Source organism: Vespa crabro, chromosome 4, assembly GCF_910589235.1.
Source record: "Vespa crabro chromosome 4, iyVesCrab1.2, whole genome shotgun sequence".
Taxonomy (NCBI): Eukaryota; Metazoa; Arthropoda; class Insecta; order Hymenoptera; family Vespidae; genus Vespa; species Vespa crabro.
The window spans coordinates 5,652,129-5,667,395 of record NC_060958.1 but is presented as its reverse complement, the minus strand read 5'-3'; the positions used below and the strand labels follow the sequence as shown (position 1 = coordinate 5,667,395).

At 29.8% G+C, this 15,267-nt stretch overlaps 4 protein-coding genes across 8 annotated transcripts in view; 2 read left to right on the top strand and 2 right to left on the bottom strand.

Moving 5' to 3' along the window:
* Positions 1 to 1,446: 1,446 nt before the first annotated feature.
* Positions 1,447 to 4,651, bottom strand: LOC124423849 (calcium channel flower). 2 transcript variants are annotated; one of them, XM_046962121.1, is made up of 6 exons: positions 4,492 to 4,651; positions 4,285 to 4,405; positions 3,858 to 4,065; positions 3,617 to 3,724; positions 2,823 to 2,985; positions 2,095 to 2,170 (listed from the first exon to the last, which is right to left on the bottom strand). In XM_046962121.1, the coding sequence occupies exons 1-5, from the start codon at positions 4,492 to 4,494 to the stop codon at positions 2,859 to 2,861; spliced, it is 567 nt and encodes a 188-aa protein (XP_046818077.1). In that variant the 5' UTR covers positions 4,495 to 4,651; the 3' UTR covers positions 2,095 to 2,170; positions 2,823 to 2,858. The 2 variants fall into 2 exon arrangements, with proteins under 2 accessions (XP_046818076.1, XP_046818077.1); XM_046962120.1 differs by lacking the exon at positions 2,823 to 2,985 and having other exon boundaries at positions 1,447 to 2,170.
* A 283-nt stretch (positions 4,652 to 4,934) lies between these two features.
* On the top strand, positions 4,935 to 7,382 carry LOC124423846 (ubiquitin carboxyl-terminal hydrolase 14). The gene is made up of 6 exons (XM_046962115.1): positions 4,935 to 5,112; positions 5,237 to 5,415; positions 5,486 to 5,950; positions 6,047 to 6,316; positions 6,412 to 6,703; positions 6,788 to 7,382. Exons 1-6 carry the CDS (start codon positions 4,995 to 4,997, stop codon positions 7,066 to 7,068), a joined length of 1,605 nt encoding a protein of 534 aa, XP_046818071.1. The 5' UTR covers positions 4,935 to 4,994; the 3' UTR covers positions 7,069 to 7,382.
* Positions 7,383 to 7,515: 133 nt separating this feature from the next.
* LOC124423848 (meiosis-specific nuclear structural protein 1-like) lies at positions 7,516 to 14,130 on the top strand. The gene is made up of 5 exons (XM_046962119.1): positions 7,516 to 8,218; positions 8,365 to 8,879; positions 8,994 to 9,191; positions 9,610 to 9,748; positions 9,835 to 14,130. The coding sequence occupies exons 1-5, from the start codon at positions 7,963 to 7,965 to the stop codon at positions 9,948 to 9,950; spliced, it is 1,224 nt and encodes a 407-aa protein (XP_046818075.1). The 5' UTR covers positions 7,516 to 7,962; the 3' UTR covers positions 9,951 to 14,130.
* Positions 10,025 to 15,267, bottom strand: part of LOC124423844 (disintegrin and metalloproteinase domain-containing protein 10-like) — a 40,834-nt gene continuing 35,591 nt past the window's right edge. For 2 of the 4 annotated variants that reach the window (XM_046962113.1, XM_046962112.1), the window contains one exon: positions 10,025 to 15,197. In XM_046962113.1, the coding sequence (XP_046818069.1) occupies positions 14,292 to 15,197 (906 nt within the window). In that variant the 3' untranslated portion in view covers positions 10,025 to 14,291. The remainder of the gene's footprint in view (positions 15,198 to 15,267) is intronic. The other 2 variants (XR_006942175.1, XM_046962114.1) reach the window with 2 other exon arrangements.

Here is a 15,267-nt window from a genome sequence, read left to right as displayed (position 1 = left end):
TCCAACACATAACTTTCCTATTTTAACACATACATATTTGTTCTATATTCAGCTACCTTATGATTTAATTTCACCCCTATTACCAATCTTTTTTAAAAACAATAAATTATATATTTTATTATTAAATGATAAAAAGAAAATATGAAATATTAAAGACTCATAATTAAGTATATCATTAAATAAAATAAGAAGATAATTAAATAGCCTTTATCGTCAACTTTTGTGAATTCCATACATTCTCTGTTTATATTAGTGAATGTTTTTTATATTATAATATATTTTGCGTATGTGTATAGACATGAATCATATTGTACCACGAATGGTGATGTTTTATTACAGCAGTTAATGTTCTTGACATAATACCAATGATGCACCAAAGTTTGTATAATCTTTTAAATATATTGACCTGATATTACCATAAATGTATAAATTGGGAGACACGTTTAATTTTTAAACAAATCACAATGATAATCCAACAAAAGGAACTATGTATCTATTCTTATGTATTTATCATTAGGATTTTTTATGATAGATCTGTTAATCACAATACAATGAGTACTTTATTATAATTAATAAATTAGATGATAATGAATAATTTTTAGTCTTTTATCTTGAATGAATGAATGAAATTTTTTGCAAGGAATGTAGGAAGAAAATGAGTTGGAATAATGCTGCAGTTAAAAATAATATTTTTAACCAAATATTATTAGTCTAATGAAATGCTATACTGTTGTTAATAAAATTATAAAAAAGATAAGATAATGAAGAAAAGGATTTGCACGTTGGCACATTTGATATTAGATACAACAGTTATAAATAGTAGAACATAATGTTCCAAATGTGATACTTATTAATAGTACAGGAATATGTTAAGAAACTCTTAATTATAGCTTCCTATTCACACTTATACAAAAAGTGTGACAGTAGACCAGTCTATCGAATTGTATCACAAAATAAGTCAAACAAATCAGTAACAGATTGAATAACATAAGTATATAATAATTAAACTTAAATAACAAATGAAGTGTCAATAATTATCCTAATATCGTCTTGTTACTTCAGGCTTTTCATATAGGAAGAATATAAACATGAAAACTAATGGAAGAAAGATGTGTAAATTCATTTCTATATACAATACAGTCGTCATTTATACACTTGATTATAACGATAATAAACCATAAAATTAATATTAATGACTCATTCAATTGTAAGAGCTAATGCTTCTTATACTATTTAAAATGATATAAGAAACCTTTCAAAATCATGTAATTATATTTAATCATTGAGACTATTAGCAAGTAAATATATTCTTTAAACTCAATCATACTTATGTATTATATTTATCATATGAAAAATATGTGTGAGAATCATATTTTTTATAGATAATATATAAACTACGCCACTGTTCTTGACAATTTTTAATTCTGTTTGTTTGTTATTTTTTTCTTTCTTTTTTTTTCTTTTCAAATAAAATAACTACTGGTAAATAAGTGTCACTGAAAGATGCAATGATGAAAATGCAGCTGGCACTTTGTAAAGCTGTAAAGAACATTAGCATAATGTAGACTTAATAATATATTCAATTTCTATATATCAATTGTAATTAACAATACAGACCTTGTATATTGATTATCTAATCCTAAATTTCTTGATACTAAATAAAGCAGGTTTGAACAAGATAGGCCAACATAATGTTTATAAGTAACCTGAGGTGTACTACAGATATACAAAAATGCAAAACGATTTAATGTTCATATAACTATAAGATGCAAATCAGAAGAATATAAGACTAATACTAAACCGTTTTGCATCCTTGATTATATGTAGGTACAAATGGCTTATATCAGGCATTGTTGGTCACATTTAAAATAAAATTAACTGCCTATTTAAACATCAAAATTTCAATAAGACATCAGCATTAGTGCAATGGGTATCATAATTTATGATAGATGTTCATAGCCCTAACAATTATTTGACCAGGTCATTACAACACACCACCATTCACGCGAAATATCGAATTGTTTTGCCAATGTACGTTAAATGTCAAACATTACTATCAGGTTTACTACTATATCCCATTGGTTGAGCATTTTCAACGAGCGTTGATTGCATACTTGATGAAGGAGCTTGTGTTTCCATTGCTGTTGATCTCATTTCTCCCCATGGTGCCCTGAAATATATCATTTTTCATAAAATAAATGTAATTATTTATTATATTATATTTTACAATAGGATATTTCCTGCATTATATATCCTCAGAATATCGAATATTTATAATTATACATGCTTTTTTAAATGTTGCTATAATGCTTGTATCTAAGTAGATATTTTTTTTTATTAGATATAGCTGTAATAAATGAATTGCTGAATGCACTTTATATAAATAAGCATGAATGCCATTACATAATCCTCAAAATAAAATATAAAGAACCTGAAGATAAAAATAAAAGTACCTTTAAAATATAATCCTTGATATGCAAATATTAATTAATTTTTTGTGATTTTTATCCTTGTTTAATAAATAAAATAATACCTAATAGCTGCATAATAAATATAATGTAAAAATACATTGAAAATGTAATGATTGAATATTAGTTTATGATGATGAATCATATGCTAGTTATCAAATCCAATCGCATAAAATAGAAAGGTTACGTAAGCAGCATATAAACAAATTAGCAAACAAGACAAGCACGAATTCTTCACTATGAGACATATAGAATTAGCTAATGATGTACAACTTGTATGCTACAAGCTGCCATATTTACGAATGCGATGAGGCTATTCACATAGGGATAACATTGAATTTTATATATTATTGCCTGGTTAGTGAAGTGGTACAATGAATATCTGATGTTTTATGTAGGCCTCCAGACATCAGGATCCTCCATGAGTGTGGTATGGTGATCTGTAGTAGGAGGTACTGTACCCTGTGGGGAGCCCACACCCGACGACGTCATTCCTGTCGGGTCGGGCCTGGTTCCTCTGTTATTGTGTCAGTTCATTAGTAAAAATATTGACACACGTTCTTTCAATTTGTATATATATAAATACATATATATAAATACATATATATATATGTATATATATATATATATATATATATATATATATTTTATCATTTTCAATATTTAAAAGCATTAAAATACGTTCACAAAAATGCTCTACATAATTTTTAGTCCCCAATATAATTGTAAACTTTGTATAAGTTATCCTGATTTTAAACATACATTTACAAAAACCAAAGCAATAATTTCAATGAGCGCAAGTAAAACCAACACAATGATAAAAATCCATCCATAAGCAAATTATATGTGCATTGTTTGACGCATGAATATCCCAAACTTTCTTTCCCATTATTGAAAGCAAATACAAATGACAATGAAAAAGATACACAAGAAATTATAATAACTTTGAAAATAAATAATTTGAATAATAAATACTTTTTCACAAAATCTGAACCTTTTGTATCATTTGTTTTGTTACTTTGATGTCAATTATCGTATACTCGATTATATATTATTTTACAAAATTTATGTGTATAAATATGATATAATTATGACTCCTATATAATTTCTAAAATAATACTTAATAATGCTTAATAATCTTTACTTACTTTCTTCCAACTGACATTAATCCATATATAATACCAGTCGCAAAAATAAATCCGCTACCAAGTATGCTTTCTATTTTTGGACAAAGGAAGACAGGTGGCAATGCTAATCTAAAATAATAAAAAATACACGACGGTATTATTTGAAATTCTAAGATTTTTATCAATGAAATATTATTGTAAACAATAATTAAGAGTTAAAAATGTATATATATATATATATATGTATATATATAACGCTTACAAACAATAAGCTGCTGCTCTATTCCAATAAGGTTTGCTCTCCACCATATCGCTTAAGTTTTGGACAAAATCGATGAACATACAACAACAAGGTGCTTCAATCATCAGAACTATAAAACCAGCTAACATCTGCCATATACCGCTAAGAAAACAGATTATCGAAGCAAATAAAATCGATGCACAATTCCAAACTCCCAGAAAGATTGCGACTGTAACAAATATAAATGTGATTGTATCGAGAATATTCATACTAATATAAAAATAATATATAATATTCTATTTGGAACAACCTAAAAATGTATATCTCTTTCATAAAAAAATAGTTACTTGCAATATGTGAAATTGATATATAATATAAAATCTAGCTATATTAGAGTATACGAATGAAGCATTATAAAGGAGGACAAAAAAAATATATAAAAACTAACTGAAACCGCCTACAGTGCCGAGCCCTCGCGCAGCATACTTCATCCACCAGGGAACATCGTCCTTAGCGACAGGATCCTGGCCAGGCCTTTGCATTATCGATGCAATTTTTTCACCGAACGACTACGAATGAAACGAATGGTATTAACGAGAAACGTAATTAACATAATTATGATCCATTAAAGAATCTTCAGATTACAGAAAATTACCATTTTTATTGTACTAGGTCCACTTCTTTCGTCAACTGACAGCACTGACAATGCCGCTGAACTCTGTTGATGTAGAGAAAATCGACCCGTGAGATACTTCTCTATATCACTATGTGTGTACGTGTGTGTGCTCTATCTTATCCATGATTCAAGTAGAGCAGTAAGATAGGAGTGTGACTTTACTTTTTACGAAGTATCTAAAATTAACAAAGCAAGATAAAAAAAAGGAGAATGAATATTGTAATGGATATGATTAATTCAATGAGATAAAATCTAAACGATTTTATCGAATATAATCTTCTTTATGAATATATATTTATAATAATAAGTTCGAAACAAATGTATGATAGGATAGTTGAACGGAAATCGTTCCAATTGCATTCAATTACTTGCGGCGCTGAACCGAGCAGAACGCTTAGATGAGCATGTGTGAGCCTACGTGAACTAGTGTGAGCTCGTGTGAGCGGTCGGCTGTCCGTATACACCTTGACTTTGCGTTTCCTATGCACTCTTGTAATTTCCTCTCAAGAAACAGTGTAAACATTAAAAACATTATTGCATATAATTTATTACCAGTCGAAATTCACGCGCACAAATTTGTAAATATGCCACAATACACAGGTAAAATATATTTGATATTGAAATATTTATTAAAATCTAACCTCATTATACATGCAACACTTACTTTATTCTTTGTCAAATTTATGACAGTCATCGTTATATTTTGATTACATTTTAATTACAGTTAAAGTCAAATGGGGCAAAGAGCTTTACCCTAACGTAGAAGTTAATACGGATGAAGAACCAATGTTATTTAAAGCCCAACTCTATGCACTGACAGGAGTACAACCAGAGAGACAAAAAGTTATGGTAAAGGGAATAACACTGAAAGATGATGATTGGGGCAATATTGGTTTGAAAGATGTAAGGAAAATGTGTTATTCGTTAATTTATTCATATCTTTTATATAGTCATTTATATATTGTAACAATAGGGTGTTACTGTATTAATGATGGGTTCTAAAGAGGAGGATGTACCTACAGAACCAAAAGAAAAACCTTTGTTCTTGGAAGATATGAATGAATCCGAATTGGCTACAGCATTAGATTTGCCAGCTGGTCTGGCTAATCTTGGGAATACTTGTTATCTTAATGCAACCGTACAATGTCTTAAAATTGTACCAGAGTTAAGGGAAGCTTTAAAAAATTATTCCGGTACTTTAGCAACCATGGGTAATTCCTCTCTTGCGCCTGCACAAAATATAACGGCAGCTCTAAGAGATCTTTACGAAAATATGGATAGAGGTTCACCCTTTCCGCCTGTTATTCTTTTACAAATGATGCATTTAGCTTTTCCAAGATTTGCTGAAAAATTTGAACACGGCGTTTTCCAACAACAAGATGCTAATGAATGTTGGACTGAACTCATCAGAATGCTTCAGCAAAAGCTACCTGCAAAGGTTTTTGTAGATAAGAAATATTTTTTTCTATCAATTTTCTTTTCAATAAAATTTATATCGAAATGAATTTACTACTGATAATAAATTTACGAAAAGGTAAATTCGGATGCAGTGGAGGATGATTCCCAGTCTTATAAGCCTGGATCATTGATAGAACAATACTTTGGAGGAACATTTGATACAGAATTGAAATGTATAGAATCGGAAGATGAACCACCTACTAAAGGAAAGGAAGAATTTTTACAATTGAGTTGCTTTATTTCAACGGATGTCAAATATATGCATTCTGGCCTTAGAAGTAAAATGCAAGAGCAAATTACAAAAATGTCTGCAACTCTTGGGAGAGATGCATTGTATACTAAAACGGTAAAATATATTTTATACAATAAAATATCATTATGTATGAATATTTTCTTTTTTTATATCTTGATAAACATTAAATAATTTTTCTATATTTTCAGTCAAAAATTAATAGGTTACCGGCATATTTAACTATTCAATTTGTTCGTTTCTTTTATAAAGAAAAAGAAGCCATTAATGCAAAAATTTTAAAAGATGTTAAATTCCCATTGGAATTCGATGCTTTTGAGTTGTGTAGTAGCGAACTCCAAACCAAACTTACACCCATGCGTGAAAAATTTAAAGAATATGAAGATAACTTGGTAGAAGAAGCTGCTAAATTGAAAGACAAAAAAGATAAAGGCGATGAAAAGTCGAAAAAAATGAAAGATGAACCATTTTGGTTTCCAAATGGTAAGATACAACAAACATATAAATTGTTTCTAATAGTTATTAAGTTCTACATTAAAAATATTAATATTTATTTAACGTTTATAGATTTAGGATCCAATAATAGCGGTTATTATACGCTCCAAGCAGTTTTAACTCATAGGGGTCGATCAAGTAGTAGTGGTCATTATGTAGCATGGGTTCATCAAAAAAACGATACATGGTTGAAATGTGACGATGATATTGTTAGTATTGTTAGTAGTGAAGAAGTATTAAAGCTTAGTGGCGGTGGTGATTGGCATTGTGCGTATGTTCTTCTATATGGTCCACGAGTTCTAAAAGTACCTGAGACTGAGACAAAGATATGTGATGCTTCACCTACGGAATAAGTAGCAGTCTATAAATAAACAATTTCTTTGGACGTAATTTCCAAAAAAAAAATAAATAAATAAATAAAAAAAAATAAAAAAAAAATAAAAAAAATAAAAAAAAAAAGACAAAAGCCCATCAACCGATATCCACAGGGAATAGTGGATTTTGTACGCTGATTTAAATATTATCTTAAATATATGCTGCCATGCTATGTAAATTATTCATGATATATGCAAAAAGTAATTGCAGCATTTGTTTTAAATAAAATATAAAATTACAGGGACGAAACTGCTATATGATCATCTCAAAATATAAGTCCGTATAATCATGACGTTTATAAATGCATTTTTTCTTCTTTTTTCTTCTTTTTTTTTTTTTTTTTTTTTTTTTTTTTTTTTTTCCTTTTTAAGATCTACAACTACGACTTGTTACTTTATAAGCTAATCGAAAAGCAATTATTTACTGTAAAACGTTATTGTGTTCTTTTAAGATGTTAAATTAAATGATCCGAATTTATATTTTATTGAAAATTATTACGGATCGATATACTTTTACAAACTGCTCTATAAAATTATAATGAAATAAAGCTTTCACGAAAATAATATATTATCGTATTTTACTTTTTTTTTTTTTTCATTTCGCGAATAAAATGCTTAATAATTATAAGAAGAATTATTTATTCAACTTGTTACCGCCAATTCAAATTTAAAAGTCGTCTATATATATTATCAATTGTCACGTGACCTTGGATCGATACGTGTAATAGACCAATAAGAATATGTCTCCTTTTAATACATAAATTCGTGCGCAATCGTGAAGCGTGAAATAACCTATATTAGAATCACGGAAAATTATAAATTATTTAATAAAAGAAAAAAAATAAAATTAGGTGAATAATATCAAAATAGAAAATGCAGGTACGAGAGAACTTAGAGATTCTAGAGAGTAAGAAAATGATGAAGGATGCACGTGAAGACGAGATAGAATTGGAACGGGAAAGGATCATGAAGAAAGGCGATATCGTACGATCCATACGACGTTTAGATCTAAACCGTTTAGAAATCGAAGAAAAGGAAAAACTCGTTTCTTCTCAAAAAGCTCGGGATTTACGAAATCGACAAATCGAAAGATCTTATAAATTAGCTCAGGAATTGGCACGTCTTAAAAGTAAAATTTTCATAATAGTTCTTAATCACGTTTAATGAATAATAAATAATCTCATTAATTGTCTATCGATAATATCGATGTATCTATCGAAGTCGAATGCTCGATTCGAATGATGGCGCCAATTTGATTTGATTTGAAATTTGCAGATGAAGAAGCGCGAGAATTGCGTGATTTGAAATGTAAGAAAAAATTATTCCGATCTCCTACGGCTTGTTCTTTTGTTGATTTACAATCACGATTATTGGAAGAGAAGATTAAAAAAGATTCGCAATCTATCGATATCATTCGACAATGGTACTTCGACGACACATTGGATAAAATGCAATTGGCAAAATTGGAAGAAAATAAACTACTTTATCGTGCCGATTTGCAGAATCAAATTATTGAAAAACGTCGTATATTGCAAGAATTTGATGAGGAGAGGCAACGTGAACGTAAGATAATCGAACAAATGATCGACGTTATTCACGAAGAAGATATTCGTGCTGAGGAACGTAAGAAAGAAATTCAAACGTGTTTACAAGCTGAAAAAGAAGCTACTTTTGAGGCGAGAAAAGTATGGAAGGACATACAAAAGGCTGCGATTAATGAGGAAAATAAAAAAATTGCTGAGATCATTGTTGAGAAAGAAGTTGAACATAAAAGACAAATGGAGAAAAAAGTAAACGCATCGTTAGTCGCCGAAGAAAAAAAAAGAAAAAATATGATTTTCTCGTATTGAAATAAAAAGTATTTTGTTTTTTTTTTCTTTTTTTTTCTTTTTTCTTTGTTATAGAAAGACATTAGTGCAATGAGAGAAGCGACGACAGAAAAAATTGCGAGGAAGATGTTGGATGATGAAATTAAGATGAAGGAAAAAGAAGCCATTTGCAATGAATTGTATTTGGAAAAAAAGAAAACAAAAGAAGCTGAAGAATCTTTAAGATTAGCTTTGGAAAAGCGATTACGAGCTAAAAAAATCTTGGACGAAATGGCAAGATAAACGTTTTCTTTTTTTTTTCATTTTAAGCAAATATTTACAACAGTGATGTCCAATCTTGTTGGTAGTCGGAGTCACATTGAATGAAGTGACAAATTCTCTTGGGTCGCTAATAAATTACAAACAATACAAGATAAACAAAACAAAAACAAAATATATATAGTAAATAAGAAATCTTTTTTTCTTTCTTTTTTTTTTCTAATCATCAGTTCATTACTGCTGCTTTTTACGAATATTTAATTAACACGTTCCGTGCCATGTGTACCACCAGGAGTACATGTTAAACTTGATCTTCAGGCCACGTGTACCACTTTTTTCTTTAATTAAAATATCAAATGGCCTGAATGACAAGTCAGGCAAAAATTGCTTGGCACGGAACGTGTTAAACATTTTCTTACCGTTCACATATTAGGTACAATATAGAATTGCCGCAACTGAGAAAAAGATGAAGGAACAATATATGGAGATAAATTTTACACATAATCTTTACGAGAAACAATTAAAACTCGACGAAGAAACTAAACAAAAGCTAGAGGAGAAACGACGAAAGAGTATAAATTCTAACGATTCAAAAAAAATATCTTCTCGTCATTACTATCAATAATTATTATATCGAGATTATTCATTTTCATTTCAGATAATCAATATGGTGAAGATTTGAGGAAAATTATAATAAATAATAAAGTTGAATATGCAATGAAATTATTGAAGAAACAAAAAGATATTCAGGACGAATGTGCAGAAAAGTCATAAACATTAATTGTAAGAAAATCTGGATTAAACGAAAATCTATATTTATTTTGGGAATTTAATAAAAATATCCGAAGTTTCGCCCATTATTTATTAGTACATAGGTATATATATACATGTCGCACGGAAAGGCGTCACCTTTACGGCTTTTGTTATTTGTACAAAGTCCGTGTAAAAATACAGCAGCCCAATCTTATATAGATTAATAGTATTCGATAGATTATAAACGAAAGCGGTCTTGCCTCGTTTACTCTTTATCGTTTTCGTCATCGTCATCGTCATCGTCGTCGTTGTCGTCGTCATCGTCGTTCGTTCTTCAATGAAATCGTATCTAATCGAAGAAAATTATTATATTATTTTATTTTTATTTTTTTTCTTAGTTATACGAGTTATAACGATCCTATTATCAAAAAAAAACAAAAAAAAGGATACAAAAATAAGAGAATCGAAGAGAAAAGTAAAAAAAAAAAAACGACACGAGGAAGACCGCTCGAACGTTTCGAATGATTGATTCCTAAAAATTACGAAAGTGTGATTTTTCATCGATTAATTTCATTTCTTTCTTTCTTTTTTTGTTTTCTTTTAGTGTCACAATTAGAGAAAAAAAAATCAATCAATTTCTCGATTAATATAATACACTGTATACGAAAGTGTTTTTAATTACGACGAATTAGATCGAGAAGACGAGACAAAAAAAAATTAATAAAGAAATTTCTTCGTCGTTTTATAATCAAAAATTTATATCTTTTTTTTTCTTTCTTTCTTTCTTTTTTTTTCGTTTACAGAGGCGTCCTCCACTAATAACGATATGCCACGAGATAGTAAATCTACGACGACTGTTACTACGTGAAATTTCAACACATTTATAAAGTCTCTGGGCCTAATTATCTCTACTAAATTCACCGATTATTACAATAATAATACGCTCGGCCCCCTATCGGCGTATCTCTAACAACACACGCAAAATTCAACGAATAAAGCGAATTTATACGGGGTCACGTTCGTATTTATCTTTCACGTGAAATATCACGAAACGATCCATCACAACTTTGACTTCCCTGTTTTTTATTTATTTCTTTTTTTTTTCTTTTCAATTTTTTTCATTCAGTAAGAAAATTTAATTTTTCTTACTAATCCTCTCTTTTCCATTTTGCCCCAACTCTTTCCGCCGCTCTCTTTCTCATTCATTCCTCTTTTTATTTTCTTTTACAAGAACGTCTTTAAGACGATTTCCTAGTATATTCTTACTCCTATTATTATTATTATTATTATTATTATTATTATTATTATTATTATTATTATTATTATTATTATTATTATTATTTATTATTTATTATTATTTATTATTTATTAATGGTCACTTTTTTGATCGACGCGCAAGTTAGGCACAACAAGCGGATCCTTAAAAGTGAATGGGAGTATGATACGTTTTTTTTTTCATCTTCTCTTCTTCATTTTTATTTTATTTTTTTGCGTTACTGGCCCTCCTATCGGAGAAATTCCTAACTGTAAAAAACGACTTAGCACGGATTGGTCTTAAAAGTAAAATCACATATCCTCGCGGATTAAATGAGTGCTCCTGTGTAATTAGTGTATGTGTGTATGTTCGTGCATTAGCGTGTATGTGTATGTGCAGCACTGGTCATGTAAAAGTAAAATCACATTTTTTTTCACGCTTTATGTATGTATGCATGTATGTACGTATATATGTATGTACAAAGTAGCCCGCATCTGTGTCACACTTAATAATCAATTTGTCTTTCTCTTTCTCTCTTCCTCTCTTTCTCTCTCTCTCTCTCTCTCATTCTCTCTCACTTTCTTATTTTTACTTTAGCGATTACAATAGGATATATAAGCATTATACAGAATGATCCAAAAGTTCTTACGTGACACTAAAAATCAATTATTCCCTTTCAAGATTAGGATTGTAGTTAGATTGATAGTTTAACAAGCTGTATTTGCAGTTTTACAATTTGACCAAAAAAAAGAAAAAAGAATTTGTTCTTTAAAGTCTTTCGAAAAAGAGTAATTGATTTTTAATATCATCAAAGGAAAATTAGATCTATTCTATATATCCTCTCGATCACTCTAAACGAGACATTCTCTTATAAACCCGTATGCACGTGTGTACGTGCGTGCGTGTGTGCATATGTGTGTGTGTATGTGTATGTAGGTATGTATGACTTCTTTTTTTCTTCCCTATATATATATATAAAGTAACGATCGCGCACAAATTGCGGCACAATTTATGTGCTTTTCTCGAATAACGAAAACAAAAAACAATTTGTTAAATGAAATGAATTACAGTTAAAACGTCAGTAAACTTAAGTATTAACAAACATTCGATATTCGTTCTTCCTCAATATAAATTAAGTTTCTCGTAAATCATCCTCCTCCGATGAAATATTTGAAAGCACACGAAATACATATACATATAAGTAATATAATTAAAGCAAAATTATTATTATTTTTTTTTACTTTTAATAATTATTATTAGCACCCTAATAAAATATGGTAATATATGTCGGTGAGAACGAATGATATCATATTTGATTGTAAATTTTTTTCTAGCTAATAAGTTTTAACTTCAATACATCTGATATGTATATATATATATATATATATATATATATATATATATATATATATATATATATATATATATATATATATATATATATATATATATATATATATATATATATATTGTATGTGTTTTTATAAAAATGGAAGTCACTGGACTGAATAAAACGAGTTTGCTAAACGTAGATATAGTTTATAGAATAATATGTATATCTCGATATGTAAAAGCAATGATCGTCCCAAATTTTCTATATACCTTTCACTTACTCGGTATAAAAAAAGTTTGATACAAAACTTAGACCGAGCAAACATAAAAAATGTTTAAGGTTTATCTCGAATTTTGAGACAATCTGACAATTGGAACGAGAACGAGCAAATCATCATCATCATCATCGGCGCAAAGCTATTGTTCGAAGTTATCAGATATTTCGCTGATTAATAGGAACCATTAGGAAAACTCCATCGAAACAACTACTTAGGCAGTTTGAGGATAGTTCGATAGAAAATCGATAGAAAATGCTTTCGAATAGGAAACAGTCTTGGACAGTCACAGTCGCTGTTGTAAAAAAAGAAAATAAAAAAAAATAAAAAAATAAAAAAAAATAAAAAAAAAAAGAAGGAAAAGAAATTACGAGCAAAAAAGAAATAAAGAAAAAAAAAGATAAACAAAGAATTATTATTATTATTATCATTATTATAATAATTCCCCTATTTTTTTCTTCTTTTAATCATGACAATCGCGATAGTTTATCGGTAGTATCGAAAAGTGTTTACGTTATCGACGATATAAAAATGAATACGTAGCAAATTACACGTCATTTTCATTTCTTTTTTCTTTTAATTTTTTTTTTTTTTTTTTTTTTTTTTTTTTTTTTTTTTTTTTAAGAGGAAAGGTTTATCTTTTGTCTTTATAGGCAACGCTTCATTTCGTATATAAACGAATATTATATAATGGAGAAATTTATATATGCGCTCTCTCTCTCTCTCTCTCTCTCTCTCTCTCTCTCTTTCTCTCTCTTTCTTTCTTTTCATAAAATACAAACTGCAAATAAACGAACACTCTGGCATAGTTTTACAACTTCTCCTCTTCTTTTTTGCTTCTTTGTTTTTGTTTATAACTTTTTTTTCCTTTCTTCTTCTTCTTCTTCTTCTTTATTTTCTCTTTTCTTAATCATTCAACTCCATCGATATATATTTCTTCTAGTCTTTTTAAAGGTAGATTTGGCCCCTTTTTATAAAAGAAGAAATCTTTTCTTGGCTTGGTGTTTAATACTGATAATGAAATTAAACACCAGTATGTATGTAAATAGATAGTAAGTAAATAAGTAATAGGATCGCTAAATTTTCTAAAAAAAAAAGAAAAAAAATATAAAGAATGAACAAATAAAAAAAATAATAATAATAAAAAAAAAAAAGAATTATCGCATTTCTTTCACCCACGTTCACATTATTATATAAATCTTGTTATACACTTTTAACACGTCCCTTAAATATCCATTTAATGGACAGCCACACTCGATTGTTCTTTCTCAACTTAAACCTAACTCGGAAGACAAGAGGAGAGAAAAGAAATAGAAAAGAAAAAAAAATAAAAAAGAAAGTGTAGGTAGCATATCTCGTGCTATCTGGTTTTTTACCTATTAATGAAGATATTGAAGAAGAAAATGAGAAATTTTCTTTTGCTGAGTAATGGAGGAAAGTAATGAGTAGGTAGGTGGACGCGAGTAATTTTTAGAGATAAAGTATTATCGATTTTTGGGGTCACGTGTCCGAGAATAGAAATTCACTTTCAGAAAGCAGAACCTCTAAATCTGAGGGTACCGTATGTAGATCCGAATTAGCAGGCTCTGGCAAATCTCCACTATCGTTTCCTATTCCAGTAGGGGCTATCTGTCTGGCTCTACCGATTCTAACTCTGTCTCTTCTCTTAGTTTTAAGTAACACACCGGTTCTCGGCAATTTCGTGGATCTCGTGAGATTATTGTGCGCCGAAGTTGGCGCCGGCGGTGGCACTTGAGCCACTTTATCGGCCTTACGTAATTTCACGCTAAACTTGAAGGGCGGCTTATAGACAACTTGAAGTCTCGCTCGTTCCTTCCTAGCTAAAGTACCTGGCGAACTTTTGACCTCTCTCGAGTCCAGAGTTCTTCTTGGAACACCGGTTTGCCTTGATTGAGCCAATCTTGTTGCACCAGTAACGTTACCACCACCGGCCGTCAATCCTACAGGCGTCGATTTACTTTTTGGTAAACCACTGGACGTTCTTGTACTCTCTAATCTACACTGAGACGAAGCTAATAACCAAGATCGTACTTTGTTCTTGGGATCGGCATTCGGTTCGGCTTCTTTTTCCGCTTGTATTGCAGAATAATCAATGACTTCCTTTCTATGTTGCTTCTTCCGTTTACGTTTATCTAACTCTGAATTACCGAGTACATTGTTACATAAATTTTGCTTCTCCCTCGAGTTTGAAGTCTTCTTACGTTTGTTATCTTGCATTACGGCTGTTGCTGCTGCTGCCGCTGCCGCTGCTGTTGCAGTAGCGGTGGTAACGGTAGCAGTCGTTGCATTTGACGTTTCCGTTGGTCGTTTCCGTTGGGCAACTTCCTCGGCCGGCACTGTTGAGGATCTCCGGTTCGATATTTGTTTCTTTTTCTTTAAAATATCCTTTTTTTTTGTTCCAACAAACAAATATCATCACGAATCAAATTCATATCAGAGATAAGATATATAATTA